Below are 12,873 nucleotides of genomic sequence, written 5' to 3'. Positions count from 1 at the left end.
CCAGAGGGAGTAGGACTCTCCTGGCGCGCCTCCTATGGCCGGCCAGCCTCCCCCCCTTTGGTCCTTTATATACTGAGGTAGAGGCACCCTAGAACACACAAGTTGATCCACGTGATCTATTCCTTAGCCGTGTGCGGTGCCCCCAGCCACCATATTCCTCGATAATACTGTAGCGGAGTTTAGGCGAAGCCCTGCTGCTGTAGTGCATCAAGATCGTCACCACGCCGTCGTGCTGACGGAACTCTTCCCCGACACTTTGCTGGATCGGAGTCCGGGGATCGTCATCGAGCTGAACGTGTGCTCGAACTCGGATGTGCCGTAGTTTCGGTGCTTGATCGGTTGGATCGTGAAGACGTACGACTACTTCCTATACGTTGCGTCAACGCTTCCGCAGTCGGTCTGCGTGGGTACGTAGACAACACTCTCCCCTCTCGTTGCTATGCATCACATGATCTTGCGTGTGCGTAGGAATTTTTTTGAAATTACTACGAAACATAACAGAAAATTAGAGGGCCACCAACTCCAAACTATTAAAGTGGTCACAAGTGCTAATTATATGATCTATCAAAGAAAAGCAAGTAGAAGTACACCCACGAATAAACAGAGCGGTGAATTAAGCAACGAAGAAGGAAACAAATGTTGACATGATAACAGCTACTCAAAGACAAGTACCACTTGAACAAGGTTTCCAAACTACACAAAAAAACATGATAGATGGTAGCCCAGATGTACCACTGAAACAAGGATTTAGCAAAATATTTAGTAACATGACAGCACTTCACATGTAGGGCAATGATCCAAACCGCAGATTTCGTCCAAAGATGACTTGCTGAATTTATCACATAACGATCAAGCGTTTATCAACCAGCTCGAGCAAAGGCCCGGTTTATTTTATAGTTCAATCAGAAGAAAAATTATATAAGTATTAAACAAAAATATAGTATCGACATGTTTTCTCGCCCGTCTGGTTTCAAAGGGTATTTCTAAGGCATATCTCTAGCCGAACACTTATGATTGAGTACCTTAGAGCAACTTTAGCTGATCCCCTAAAAATATAGCAGTATCCGGTTGAGTAAATTTAGTAAACTTTTACTCCTCTATAGATCGTCGCACCTAGTGATCCCCTAAACTTGTGTAGTAAAAAAATTACATAAGTTGTTTGTTCCAACCGGATGAACTTCTAATACTTCACAATATATATCATAAAACATTCAAATTAAAACATGCATAACATAACTGTTAACAAACATATAATTTCATCAATCGTGATTTTTAAATTAAAACATGCATAGTTCATCCAAAAGGCATCACTTAAACACAAAGTTTGATCCAAAATCACCACAAACATAGCATGTGTTATGTTGTGGATCAAGGCCAACCAATGGCATGCAAGAACTCAAATAATGTCCTCGCCGTAGAAATTATCATCGCCACCATCACCATCACCACCATCCTCGCGGCCACCACCCTCTCGTCCGCCACCACCACCACCATTCTGAAGAGAGACTTTCATTTGGGTCAAGATCTTCCCACGAGTGAGCTCCAAATACTTTCTTGCGGTTTAATCCACTGTAGTTGGATTGATGAACATGATAGCATGATCTTCGACTTTCTTGGCATCACGAAGCCTCTCCTTCTCAACTGCAAGTTTACGCTCCTCCAGCTTCAACATTCTCTCTTTGGCCACCAACTTGGCCTTTCATTTCTCATTCCCAACATCTTCAGCTCATTCCACCTCACCATCTTCTCTTCTTTGCGTTCGGCCGCCAACACCTTCTTGGCCTCAATCATGGCCACAATCATGGCCACAAATGTTTCTTTGTATGTGCCACCATATGCACTTCCCTTCTTTCTCTCTTTTGCAATTATGTTCCCTTTAGGTCTATTGTTGGCCTCTTCATCTACTTCATCGTACTCCTCAACGGATATGCTCAACCTTGATCTTTTTTGAGTGGTCTCTGCAACTCTCTTAATCCAATTTCTTGTTATGCAACACGAAGGGCTTGTGGACGAACTTCTTGTTCCTATGCTAGAAGATTTCTTGGGTGTACGGATCATACTCCGTGGCTTGCATACCGCTCGGTGGTGCATGATTTAGTTGATTGAGGCAACCGGACCATCGATTGCATTGGTCGTGAATGGTTTCCCAACGATTCCCAAGAGACCCTTGTGTACCGCTTGATTGCACCTCCGTCGAGTTGTTGCAGTGCTTCGCAATTCTCTTCCAAATCATAGCCTTGGTTTGACCCGTTCCAACCATTGCATCCATGGAGATGTTCATCCAAGCATAGCATAGAGCAGTATCTTCAACTTCATTGTAATTGTGAGTTCGTGACCTTGGTGTCTTCGTACTTGCTTTGGTCACCTCCTCAAGTTCATTCTCTTCGGCCATCTCCTCTTCAACCACCTCCTCTTCTTCCATCTCATCTTCGGCCACCTCTTCTTCGGCCACCTCCGAATGATCCCAAAACGAATCGTAATTGAGATCTTCTAGTCCCATCATCGCTGATGACTCTGCTACCTCTTGAGCTTGCGTTGGTTTTTCTCTTGAAGAGGAAAGGGTGATGCAGCAAAGTAGAGTAATTATTTCCCTCAGTTTTGAGAACCAAGGTATCAATCCAGTAGGAGACAACGCGACAAGCCACCGAATACCTGCACAAACAAACACCAAGTTGCACCCAACGCGATAAAGGGGTTGTCAATCCCTTCACGGTTATTTGCAAAGTGACATCTGATATAGATGGATAAACGGTAAAGTAATATTTCTGGTATTTTTGGTTTATGGAACGGAAAGTAAAAGGTTGCAAAGAAAGTAAATCGAAAACTAAAATTGTATATCGGAAACTTATATGATGGAAATAGACCCGGGGGCCATAGGTTTCACTAGAGGCTTCTCTCAAAGATAGAAATTATTACGGTGGGTGAACAAATTACTGCCGAACAATTGATAGAAAAGCGCAAAGTTATGATGATATCTAAGGCAATGATCATGAATACATGCATCACGTCCGTGTCAAGTAGACCGAAACGGTTCTGCATCTACTACTATTACTCCACACATCGACCGACTCTTGCCTGCATCTAGAGTATTAAGTTCATAAGAACAGAGTAACGCATTAAGTAAGATGGCATGCTGTAGCGGAATTAACTCAAGCAATATGATGAAAACCCCATCTTGTTATCCTCGATGGCAACAACACAATACGTGTAGGTTCCCCTTCTGTCACTAGGATCGAGCACCGCAAGATTGAACCCAAAGCTAAGCACTTCTCCCATCACAAGAAAAAACAATCTAGTTGGCCAAACCAAATCGATAGTTCGAAGAGACTTGCAAAGATATCCAATCATGCATATAAGAATTCAGAGGAGATTCAAATAATATTCTTAGATAAGCTGATCATAAATCCACAATTCATCGGATCTCGGCAAATACACCGCAAAAGAGTATTACATCGAATAGATCTCCAAGAACATCGAGGAGAACATGGTATTGAGAACCAAAGAGAGAGAAGAAGCCATCTAGCTACTAGCTATGGACCCGTAGGTCTGTGGTAAACTACTCACGCTTCATCAGAGAGGCAATGATGTTGATGTAGAAGCCCTCCGTGGTCGAATCCCCCTCCGACAGGATGCCGGAAAAGGTCCCTAGATGGGATCTCACAGGTACAAAAGGTTGCGGCGGTGGAAAAGTGGCTTCGTGGCTCCCTGGAAGTTTTCGGGGTATATGAGTATATATAGGAGGAATATCTAGGTCAGGGAGTCACCGAGGGCCCCACAAGGTTGAGGGTCGTACCCTGCCCCCTTTGGCGCGCCCTCCACCCTTGTGGCGAGGACGGCGGGAAGTGGCGGGCAAGATTTTACTCGGCCGCGTGGGCGCCGAGTATATTTAGACACAGGGGGGGGTGGGGTTGGTGGAGGAGTAATAGTTTTACTCCTTACAAAATTTAGGATTTCGGCTAGGTGTCGAATTACTAGAGTAAAATGAAAATTTTACTCTTTGAATTTTAGGGCGGCGGCTAGAGTTGCTCTTACATGCCTTCTTAAACTGTAACTCATGACTTGAGGACTACAAAAAATATGGTTCCTAATCAAACTCTCAAATTTAGCTCCCTAAAAAGAAATTTCAGACAAATTTAAAGAGCGATGGCCCAATTTGATTCAAACTATGTTGCATAACATGGATATAAAATAGATAACACAATTTGGTTCAAACTACATTGCATAAACTGGATTTAAACTAGCCATGATCTTCTCTGAATCCATGTCGACCGAGACGGAGCTGCCGGAGCAGGAGTCGGAGTTCAAAGCGCTAGACGACAACCTGTCCTCGTCAGTAGCCCCCTTCTCGTAGTGCTTGAGCCGCCGGTGCTCCTCAATGAGGAGCTTCGAATGCATCCTACAGAGCTCGGGCATGTACTCTTCTCGCGGCGGGAGACCACTGGGATCAATGTTGATGGGCGCCAGGACCTCGTGGCTGTCCACGAGGAAGTTGATCTCCCCCCCGGCTGCTATAGAGGCTCACAAATTTCACTCCCTTGGCCCTTGCCGCTAGCTCCATCGATTGGTAGGACCCAAACTCATACCGATGGTTGGTGTCCCAGACTTTATTTCCGACACCCACATCCCCCATAGCCCTTGTTGCACGCCGTGGAACACTCTTCAGCAGGGGTAGGGGCACATTGGTGAAGGAGAGGGTGAGGCACTGCTGTGTGCGTGGGTCAACTGCGCACCACGCTTAGATTGACAATGTGAATCGGTAGCGATGACCTTAGACGGCTAGATCCCGCCATTTCAAGGGAAACTACTACAAATCAACATACTACTGACCCCTCATCACCGACCAGCCATTTGGCCACACATGAGTGATATGCAACTAAACTGACAGGCCTCGACTACGGCATATCGACTTTTGTTGTTTACCTGAAACCCTGCATTATGTACAAGTTTTGTAGTTTACCTAAAATCTTGCATTATGTACAAGTTTTGTAGTTTACCTTAAGACCATGCATTGAAAAAAAAAATCTTCTAGAAAATATTCAGAAATGTTTGTTGTAAGATCAGCAATTGTTTTGCAATGAATTTACCACATTTTTACTTCAGCCAGTGCAAGGAATAAATTCAGGAAGATAAGATGCAATGGATAAACAGAGCGCTAAATTAAGCAACAAAGTAGGAAGCAAATGTCAACATAATAATAGCTGAAAGATACCCCTTAAACAATAACCCGGCAAGGTCTCCAGATGACATGAAGCATGCAATGCACAAAAGGCACGATAGATGGCAGCCCCATGCAAAAGAGCTTCAACAAAATACTTAATAACATGAAAGAAGTTCAGGCACAGGCTGATGCTCCGCGCCTCAGATTTTTCATGTCCAAAGATGACTTGCTGGATTCTTCACATAACGATGCACTTGTTCTCGTACATCGTTCTGTAGTTGTCCTTCTCCTTGTTTGCCAGGTCCAGGCTCTCCATGAGCCTCTGGATCTCCTTCTCCTTGCGCTCCATCTCTACCTGCCTTGCCTTCTCAAGTTCCTCTCTCAGATTGTTGATCTCCACTTTCTGCTCCTTCATCTTCTGCTCCTCTAGCCTTCTCAGGTTCTCTGCATTTGTCATTTCTTGTTTGACATTGTCATGCTCTTTCTGAGATTTCTCCAGCCTCTCCTTGAGCCTCTGGATCTCCTCTTCTGTACTGTTCAGGTTTTCATCAACCTACCGATGAAATTAATTAAGTCAGGTCTATATTGGTAGGAATCATGTATCCGAAATTCAAAATAATCAACTTATCCAGAGCAGAAAAACACATGATCCACTGAAAAAATCCATTTAAAGAATATTCTAGTACTGAAAATGAATAATATTGATGTAAATTAAACTTCAGCAGTCACATGTTTTCCTAAAAAAATAGTTGTCACCTTGTTTCACACCTGATAGTTATACATACAAACATATCTTTTTTTGCGGGAATACAGATTAACATATACTAACAGCAAGGCAAGAAATCTGCTGCAACAATTCCGTAGACAGGATCACACCACTACAAAATCGACTCAAATATGTAAAACTCGTTTACCTTCTTGGTTATCTGTGTCAATTGTTCATATATCCTTTCTGCAGAATATCCACCGGTACTATTCTCACTTTGTCCATCATTTGCTTCCTGCAACAAGGGAACAAAAGCACAGGTGAGAAAAGAGAGGTGCATGTATCCAGAAGTAATACTACTAAAAGCTGAATCAATCACCTGAATGTGAGGGAGCATCTTGTAGGAAAATGATGTGCCACCATTACTTGATATAACAAAGTCAACTGCATCAAGCAATTTCCGACGTTGCATCTCACGGCGCTCAATATTACTGGTCATGTTGTCAAAGAGAAAAACCCTATTTTGGCATAGCTTTATCATGTCCTGCAAAAATGAGGATGAAAATATAAGCTGTTAGCAAGAAGATTGCAACTGATATACACTAACTGCACAAGAATCATTCTTGTGGCGTCACACAATCAAATAAAACGCAGTGTGAAACACTTTATTGATAGTGTTAAGATATGAAATAGACCTGGAGATAAACCGGGGATCCTCGTCTACGGGTGGCGGACGGGGATATGCCTGGCAGAGTGATGGTTCGGCTGAACGGCCTTTCTTGGGGCCGTCTGGTGGTTTTGTCGAAGGGGCGACTGGGCCAGCTAATCGTAACAGAGGCGGGTTTCGCGGCTATCGTGGACGAGGAGGCCGAGGGGGTCGGTACCGTCCAAGACAACATCAAACTACAGTTGAGACGGTCGTCGATGCCAGTGCTGAGGAGTCTGACTTGGGTTGCCAGGCGATGGAGGTTGTGACGGAACTGGCCGCTGTGGAGGTTCCGGTCGACGCCGAGACTCAGGCTATGTCGGCGGATGGCTCTGACAGATCCGAGGTTGACAGGGCTGCTAAGTTTTCTAAGAAAAAAGAGAGAATGCTCTGTTATAGATGTGGCGATAAGGGACATTTCATTGCTGAGTGTGTGGCGACTCTTTGTGATTCTTGTGGTAAGCCTGCACATGAATCTGGAGTGTGTCCGCTGGTGCGGGAGCAGAGACCGAGCCTCATGACTTATGGTGTTTTTTGTTCTGAACTCACTTTTTTTGAGTCACCGACTGAGAGGGAGGTTCCTCAGGAGGAGCGCAGTACGACAACTGGGATAGTGAAAGTGACGAGAGGGCAAGTGTCCGAGGCTCAGATCATTCAGCGTCTCAGGGAGCTGGCACCAGGTGACTTCCATTGGGAGCTTGTCAGGCTGGAGACCAACACTTTCAGAGTTCAGTTCCCATCTGTGGAGGATATACAGCGGTTGCTGAGTTTTGGGATGTGTAAGGTCTTGGGTACTGAGGCCATTCTTGAGTTCCACGAGTGGAAGCTGGTTGAGCCCCAGGGTACACCCCTTATCCAGGCCTGGTTGCGCTTTTCGGGGGCTCCGTCTGAGTTGCTGCGGGATGCCACGGTGGTGGCTAGTCTCGGTATTATGGTTGGTAAGACCGAGCGAGTTGATATGGATTTCACTAGAGCTCATGGGATAGCTCGCCTATTGGTCAGTATTCTGGACATCGACTATGTACCCGACATGGTTAAGTGGGCCTTTCGAGGGAAGGTTTACACTCTTGAGATTCAGTTTGAGGATGATAGTCTCTTCGCAGAGGCTCCAGCGGCCACTGGTGATGACATGAATGAAGGTGATGATGATACTGCGGGTAAGGAAAAGATGGCCGATGATTCTGTCAGTGAGGTGGCCAAGAGGCCGGAGCCGACGGGTAGGGCAGCAGGTGGAGGGACGGCGCCTGGAGTATCTGTGCCGACCACCACTCTGCGTTTTGGTTCCTTTGGTCCAGCTTCCGCTCCTCCGAGACTGTGGAGCGAGCGGGTGGAGTCGGGTGAGGAGATTGAGTTTTCTTTACCGCCGTTGGATTTTGCGGGTACGGAGGTGGAGGGTTCCGGTGGGCCCGAGAGCTTGGATATTGTCTCGTCTACATCAGCGTGTGGTGACGTGGCTGTGGTGCAGGCGGGTGGTCTGACCTCATCTGGGAGTCCGGATCGGGATTCTTTGGAGGCCCCCTCTCATCCTCCGGTTGGGGAGCCTTCTCCTCGCTCGCCTGTGGCTGGGCGATCACCTCTGGCGGATGCGCAGGTTCGGCGGGAGGGCGTGGGGCCGGTGGCCTCTACGCCCCCATCGGCCTCGGTGCCCGAGGGGGGCGCCATATTCGAGATGGCGACGTGCACTCCGGACAGGCGGTCCGGGGTGGATGGGGGGAGGGGGCAGGTGGCCTTCTCCTCCCCAGTGCTGGACTCGGCGCGCTCACCGCGCTCACCTGGTGGCGACCGGGTGGATGTTCGGGGAGTGACAGGTGGTCGCTCGCCGGATAAATTCTCGCGGGAGGAGGTCATTATGTTTGGCGGGATCCCGGACCAGGCAGCTGAGGGTCGACGTATGAGTTGTCGGCTTCAGAGCCATCCGGAGGTGGACGACATGCAGCAGCGCTGTGCCGCGAGGGCGGCCAAGCTTCGTGACGTCCAAGTCACTACTGGTATGTCTGTTAATACCTCCAATACTATTTTGCATTTCTCGCATGATCAAATTATGGATAAGGCACAACAGTTAGGAATTTCACTTGGTAGAGATGAGGGTGAAGTTACTAATTCTGTTAACGATTTGCTTGATCTAGAAGCCGAGAGGGCTTTAGAAGTAATTCGTAAATTAGCTGCGGTCAAACCTATGAATGACTCTGAAATTGATGCCTTGGGAGTTCGAGTACTTGAGAACTTTTGTGATGATCTAGCACCGCCCCTCCAGGAGCAGGAGGAGGACGATGAGAATATCGGGACGCAAGTAGATAATCCATCGATTACGAGTACGATGGACCGGGAGGGCACGTCCAGCCCTAAGCGCAAGTGGAAGCGCAAAACTTACCCGATGTCTGTAGTCCGTAGGAGTGCTAGGATTCGTACGGCTAAAAAATTTCATGATGAAATATGAAAGGGGTCTTTTGGAATAGCAGAGGTCTTAAGGACTTGGCTAAAAGGAGGTTCCTTGCGGAGGCATCTATTGAGCATTGTTTGGACTTTATTGCCCTGTCGGAAACGGGTAGAGCAAATTTCTCACCTCAATTTCTCAATACTTTGTCGGGAGGGATTGAGTTTGACTGGCATTGTCTACCGCCTAGAGGTAGGTCGGGGGGTATCTTACTGGGTGTTAGATGTGACTCTCTTGAAGTTCGAAGTGTGGTCATGGGGGATTTTGCTGTTAAGTTCAGGGTGCGGTCCAAACAGGATGGTTTTGACTGGGCTTTGGTGGCGGTGTACGGGGCAGCGCAGTCCGAGTTCAAACCAGATTTCCTGGCAGACCTTGTTAGAGTATGTGGGTCTGAGCAGCTTCCAATTCTGGTTGGGGGGGATTTTAACATAATTAGGAGACGCGATGAAAAGAATAATGACAACTTCGATGGGAGATGGTCATTTATGTTTAATACCATTATTGAAAGCTTAGATTTGAGAGAAATTGAGCTTTCAGGTAGGAAGTTCACGTGGGCTAATGTGATGCCTAATCCAACATACGAGAAGTTGGATCGGGTTCTGGCTAGTGTTGCTTGGGAACAGAAGTTTCCCGTGGTAACTGTTCAGGCGCTCACTCGCGGGATCTCGGATCACACGCCGTTGTTGCTTGATTCTGGCGGGGCTACATACTCGGGCAACAAAAATGTTTTCTCGTTTGAGATGGCGTGGTTTGAAAGAGAAGGATTTTTGGATCTTATTGCCAAAGAATGGGCGAAAGAGGTAGGAGGTAGAAGCGCCATTGAGAGGTGGCAGAACAAGATTAGGAATCTCCGTAGCTTCCTTCGTGGGTGGGCTAAACATCTAGGTGGAATGTATAAGGTTGAGAAGAAACGGCTCCTTTCACTTATAAAAACCTTAGATGTAAAAGCAGAAACTATGGTTCTGGTACCCACTGAGCTTCATATTAAGCATGAGGCTGAGATGAGGCTGAAGGAATTGCTCCGGGAGGAAGAATTGAAGTGGGCATTAAGGGCAAAGGTGAGAAAAGTTGTCCAGGGGGATGCGAACACACAGTTCTTCCACATGATTGCTAATGGCAAGCATAGGAAGAAGAGGATCTTCCAGCTGGAGCAAGAGGAGGGTACAATAGTTGGCCAAGACAACCTGAAAACATACATTACTGAATATTACAAAAGGTTGTTTGGACCACCAGAGGAGAGTAGTGTATCCCTGGATGAGTCTAGGGTCAGCGATATCCCTCAACTTTCTTCAGTGGAGAACGATGTGTTAACAGCCCCTTTCTCAGAAAAGGAAGTATTCGAGGCTATTGCCAAGATGAAATGTAATAAGGCGCCGGGGCCGGATGGTTTCCCGGCTGAGTTCTACAAGAAGTGTTGGCATATTATCAAAGGGGACCTGATGCCAATGTTCCATGATTTGTTCTCGGGACACTTGCAGCTGTTCCAACTGAATTTTGGCACGATAACGTTGTTGCCTAAGAAAATTGATGCCGTCAAAATTGAACAATTTCGGCCGATCTGCCTGCTCAATGTCAGCTTCAAAATTTTTACCAAGGTTGGTACGATAAGGCTGACTCAGATAGCGCACGCTGTTGTTCAACCTACGCAAACGGCTTTCATGCCGGATAGGAACATCCTAGAGGGGGTTGTGGTCCTACATGAAACGCTTCATGAAATTCATACGAAAAAAATAGATGGGGTTATTTTCAAAGTGGATTTCGAGAAGGCTTATGATAAAGTCAAATGGCCGTTCCTCCAGCAAGCTTTAAGAATGAAGGGTTTTGATGAGCGCTGGAGGCATCAGGTGGAAACGTTCACGCAAAAAGGTAGCGTTGGCATTAAGGTCAATGATGACATAGGCCACTATTTCCGAACACACAAGGGTCTGCGACAGGGCGATCCTATGTCACCTATTCTGTTCAATATTGTGGTTGATGTGTTAGCGATCCTGATTGGGAGGGCCAAAGAGGCTGGTCAGGTGGAGGGAGTGGTGCCTCATCTGGTTGATGGTGGTTTATCCATCCTGCAATACGCTGACGATACAATCATTTTTATGGAACATGATTTGGCCAAGGCGAGGAACATGAAACTAGTATTATGCCTTTTTGAACAATTGTCTAGGCTGAAGATTAATTTCCATAAAAGTGAGTTGTTCTGTTTTGGTAGAGCCAAAGACGAACAGGAAGCTTATACACAATTGTTCGGATGTGAGAGTGGGTCTCTTCCTTTCTCTTATCTCGGTATTCCAATACACCATCGTAAGTTAACGAATGCTGAATGGAAGACCATCGAGGATAGATTTGAGAAAAAACTAAGTTGTTGGAAAGGAAAACTCATGTCTTATGGAGGCCGGTTGATTCTCATTAACTCGGTGCTCACGAGTTTACCTATGTTTCTGCTATCTTTCTTCGAAGTACCAGTTGGGGTGAGGAAGAGACTAGACTTTTATCGGTCTCGCTTCTTCTGGCAGAGTGATGAATCTAAGAGGAAGTATAGATTGGCCAAATGGGATATTATTTGCAGACCAAAGGACCAAGGAGGACTTGGCATTGAAAATCTTGAAGTTAAAAATAAGTGCCTCCTGAGTAAGTGGCTGTTGAAGCTGTCTTCTGAGACAGAGGCAACATGGGCGCAGATTTTACGGAGTAAATATCTGTACTCAAAGACTTTATCCCAAGTCACTATGAGACCTACAGACTCGCCGTTCTGGAAAGGGCTAATGAGGGCTAAATCCACTTTCTTTAACAGAACGAAATGTATTGTTGGTAATGGAGCTGATACGCGATTCTGGGAGGATACGTGGCTGGGTGACACGCCTCTGGCTTCTCAGTATCCAGCGCTGTATCGTATTGTTCAGCATAGGGATGCCCTTGTGGCCACAGTAATGCAGACGATTCCCCTTAACATCCAGTTTAGAAGAGTGCTTGCTGGACCGAGATGGGAAGCATGGCTTCACTTGGTCCGTAGGCTGATGGAGGTGCAGCTAAATCCTCAGCCCGACCAGTTGTATTGGAAGCTAACTAGAACTGGGGTGTTCACGGTCAAGTCTATGTATCTTGATATCATTAATTCATCCGTGATACCTACGTCCAATGTAGTCTGGAACGTTAAGGTTCCTTTGAAGATTAAAGTGTTTATGTGGTTTGTGCATAAACAGGTAATTCTTACAAAGGACAATCTAGTTAAGCGCAACTGGACAGGATCTACTAGGTGTAGCTTCTGTGATAGGGATGAGTCTATCAAACATTTATTTTTTGATTGCCCGTTGGCACAAGGGTTGTGGCGCACCGTGCAAATTGCCTTTAATATTACTCCACCGAGATCGGTAAACACGCTTTTTGGGGCGTGGTTGCTCGGGACGGAGCCCGAAACAGCCAGACAAATTCGTGTAGGAGTATGTGCGTTATTATGGGCAATTTGGAACTGCAGGAATGACTTGGTTTTTAACAGGACATCAAATACTCATTTTTTGCAGGTGTTGTTCCGGGCTACGGCGCTGATCCGTACTTGGTCCTTACTCACTCCGACGGAGGCCAGGGAGCGTTTGGTTACTGGATCTGTCCGGTGGGAGACGGTTGCGCGGGATATCTTCAACCGGTTTGGATGGCGATCATGTAATAGGATAGGCATCTAGTTTACCTACCTGATATTATGCCAGCCGGTTTGTGGCTTTTCCCGTTTGTGTCTTTTAGTCGTTGCTCTGTGTGAGCTACGTGCTACCTTTTTTCATTTGTTTGTAAGACTTATGTTCTGAACCTCTTTATTTCATTAATAAGAGAGGCCGTATGCATCGATCTGATGCAGAGGCCGGGGTAAACCCCCTTTTCCA

General features: G+C 46.3%; 1 protein-coding gene across 1 annotated transcript; it reads left to right on the top strand.

The window, feature by feature from the left end:
• Window positions 1–6,826: 6,826 nt before the first annotated feature.
• LOC119318896 lies at window positions 6,827–12,873 on the top strand. The gene is made up of 2 exons (XM_037593457.1): window positions 6,827–8,558; window positions 12,520–12,873. Exons 1-2 carry the CDS (start codon window positions 6,827–6,829, stop codon window positions 12,660–12,662), a joined length of 1,875 nt encoding a protein of 624 aa, XP_037449354.1. The 3' UTR covers window positions 12,663–12,873.

The sequence above is a fragment of the Triticum dicoccoides genome, chromosome 6A (genome assembly GCF_002162155.2).
Source record: "Triticum dicoccoides isolate Atlit2015 ecotype Zavitan chromosome 6A, WEW_v2.0, whole genome shotgun sequence".
In the NCBI taxonomy this organism is placed as follows: domain Eukaryota; kingdom Viridiplantae; phylum Streptophyta; class Magnoliopsida; order Poales; family Poaceae; genus Triticum; species Triticum dicoccoides.
The sequence above is the reverse complement of the archived record's forward strand: the minus strand, read 5'-3'. Positions and strand labels throughout refer to the sequence as shown.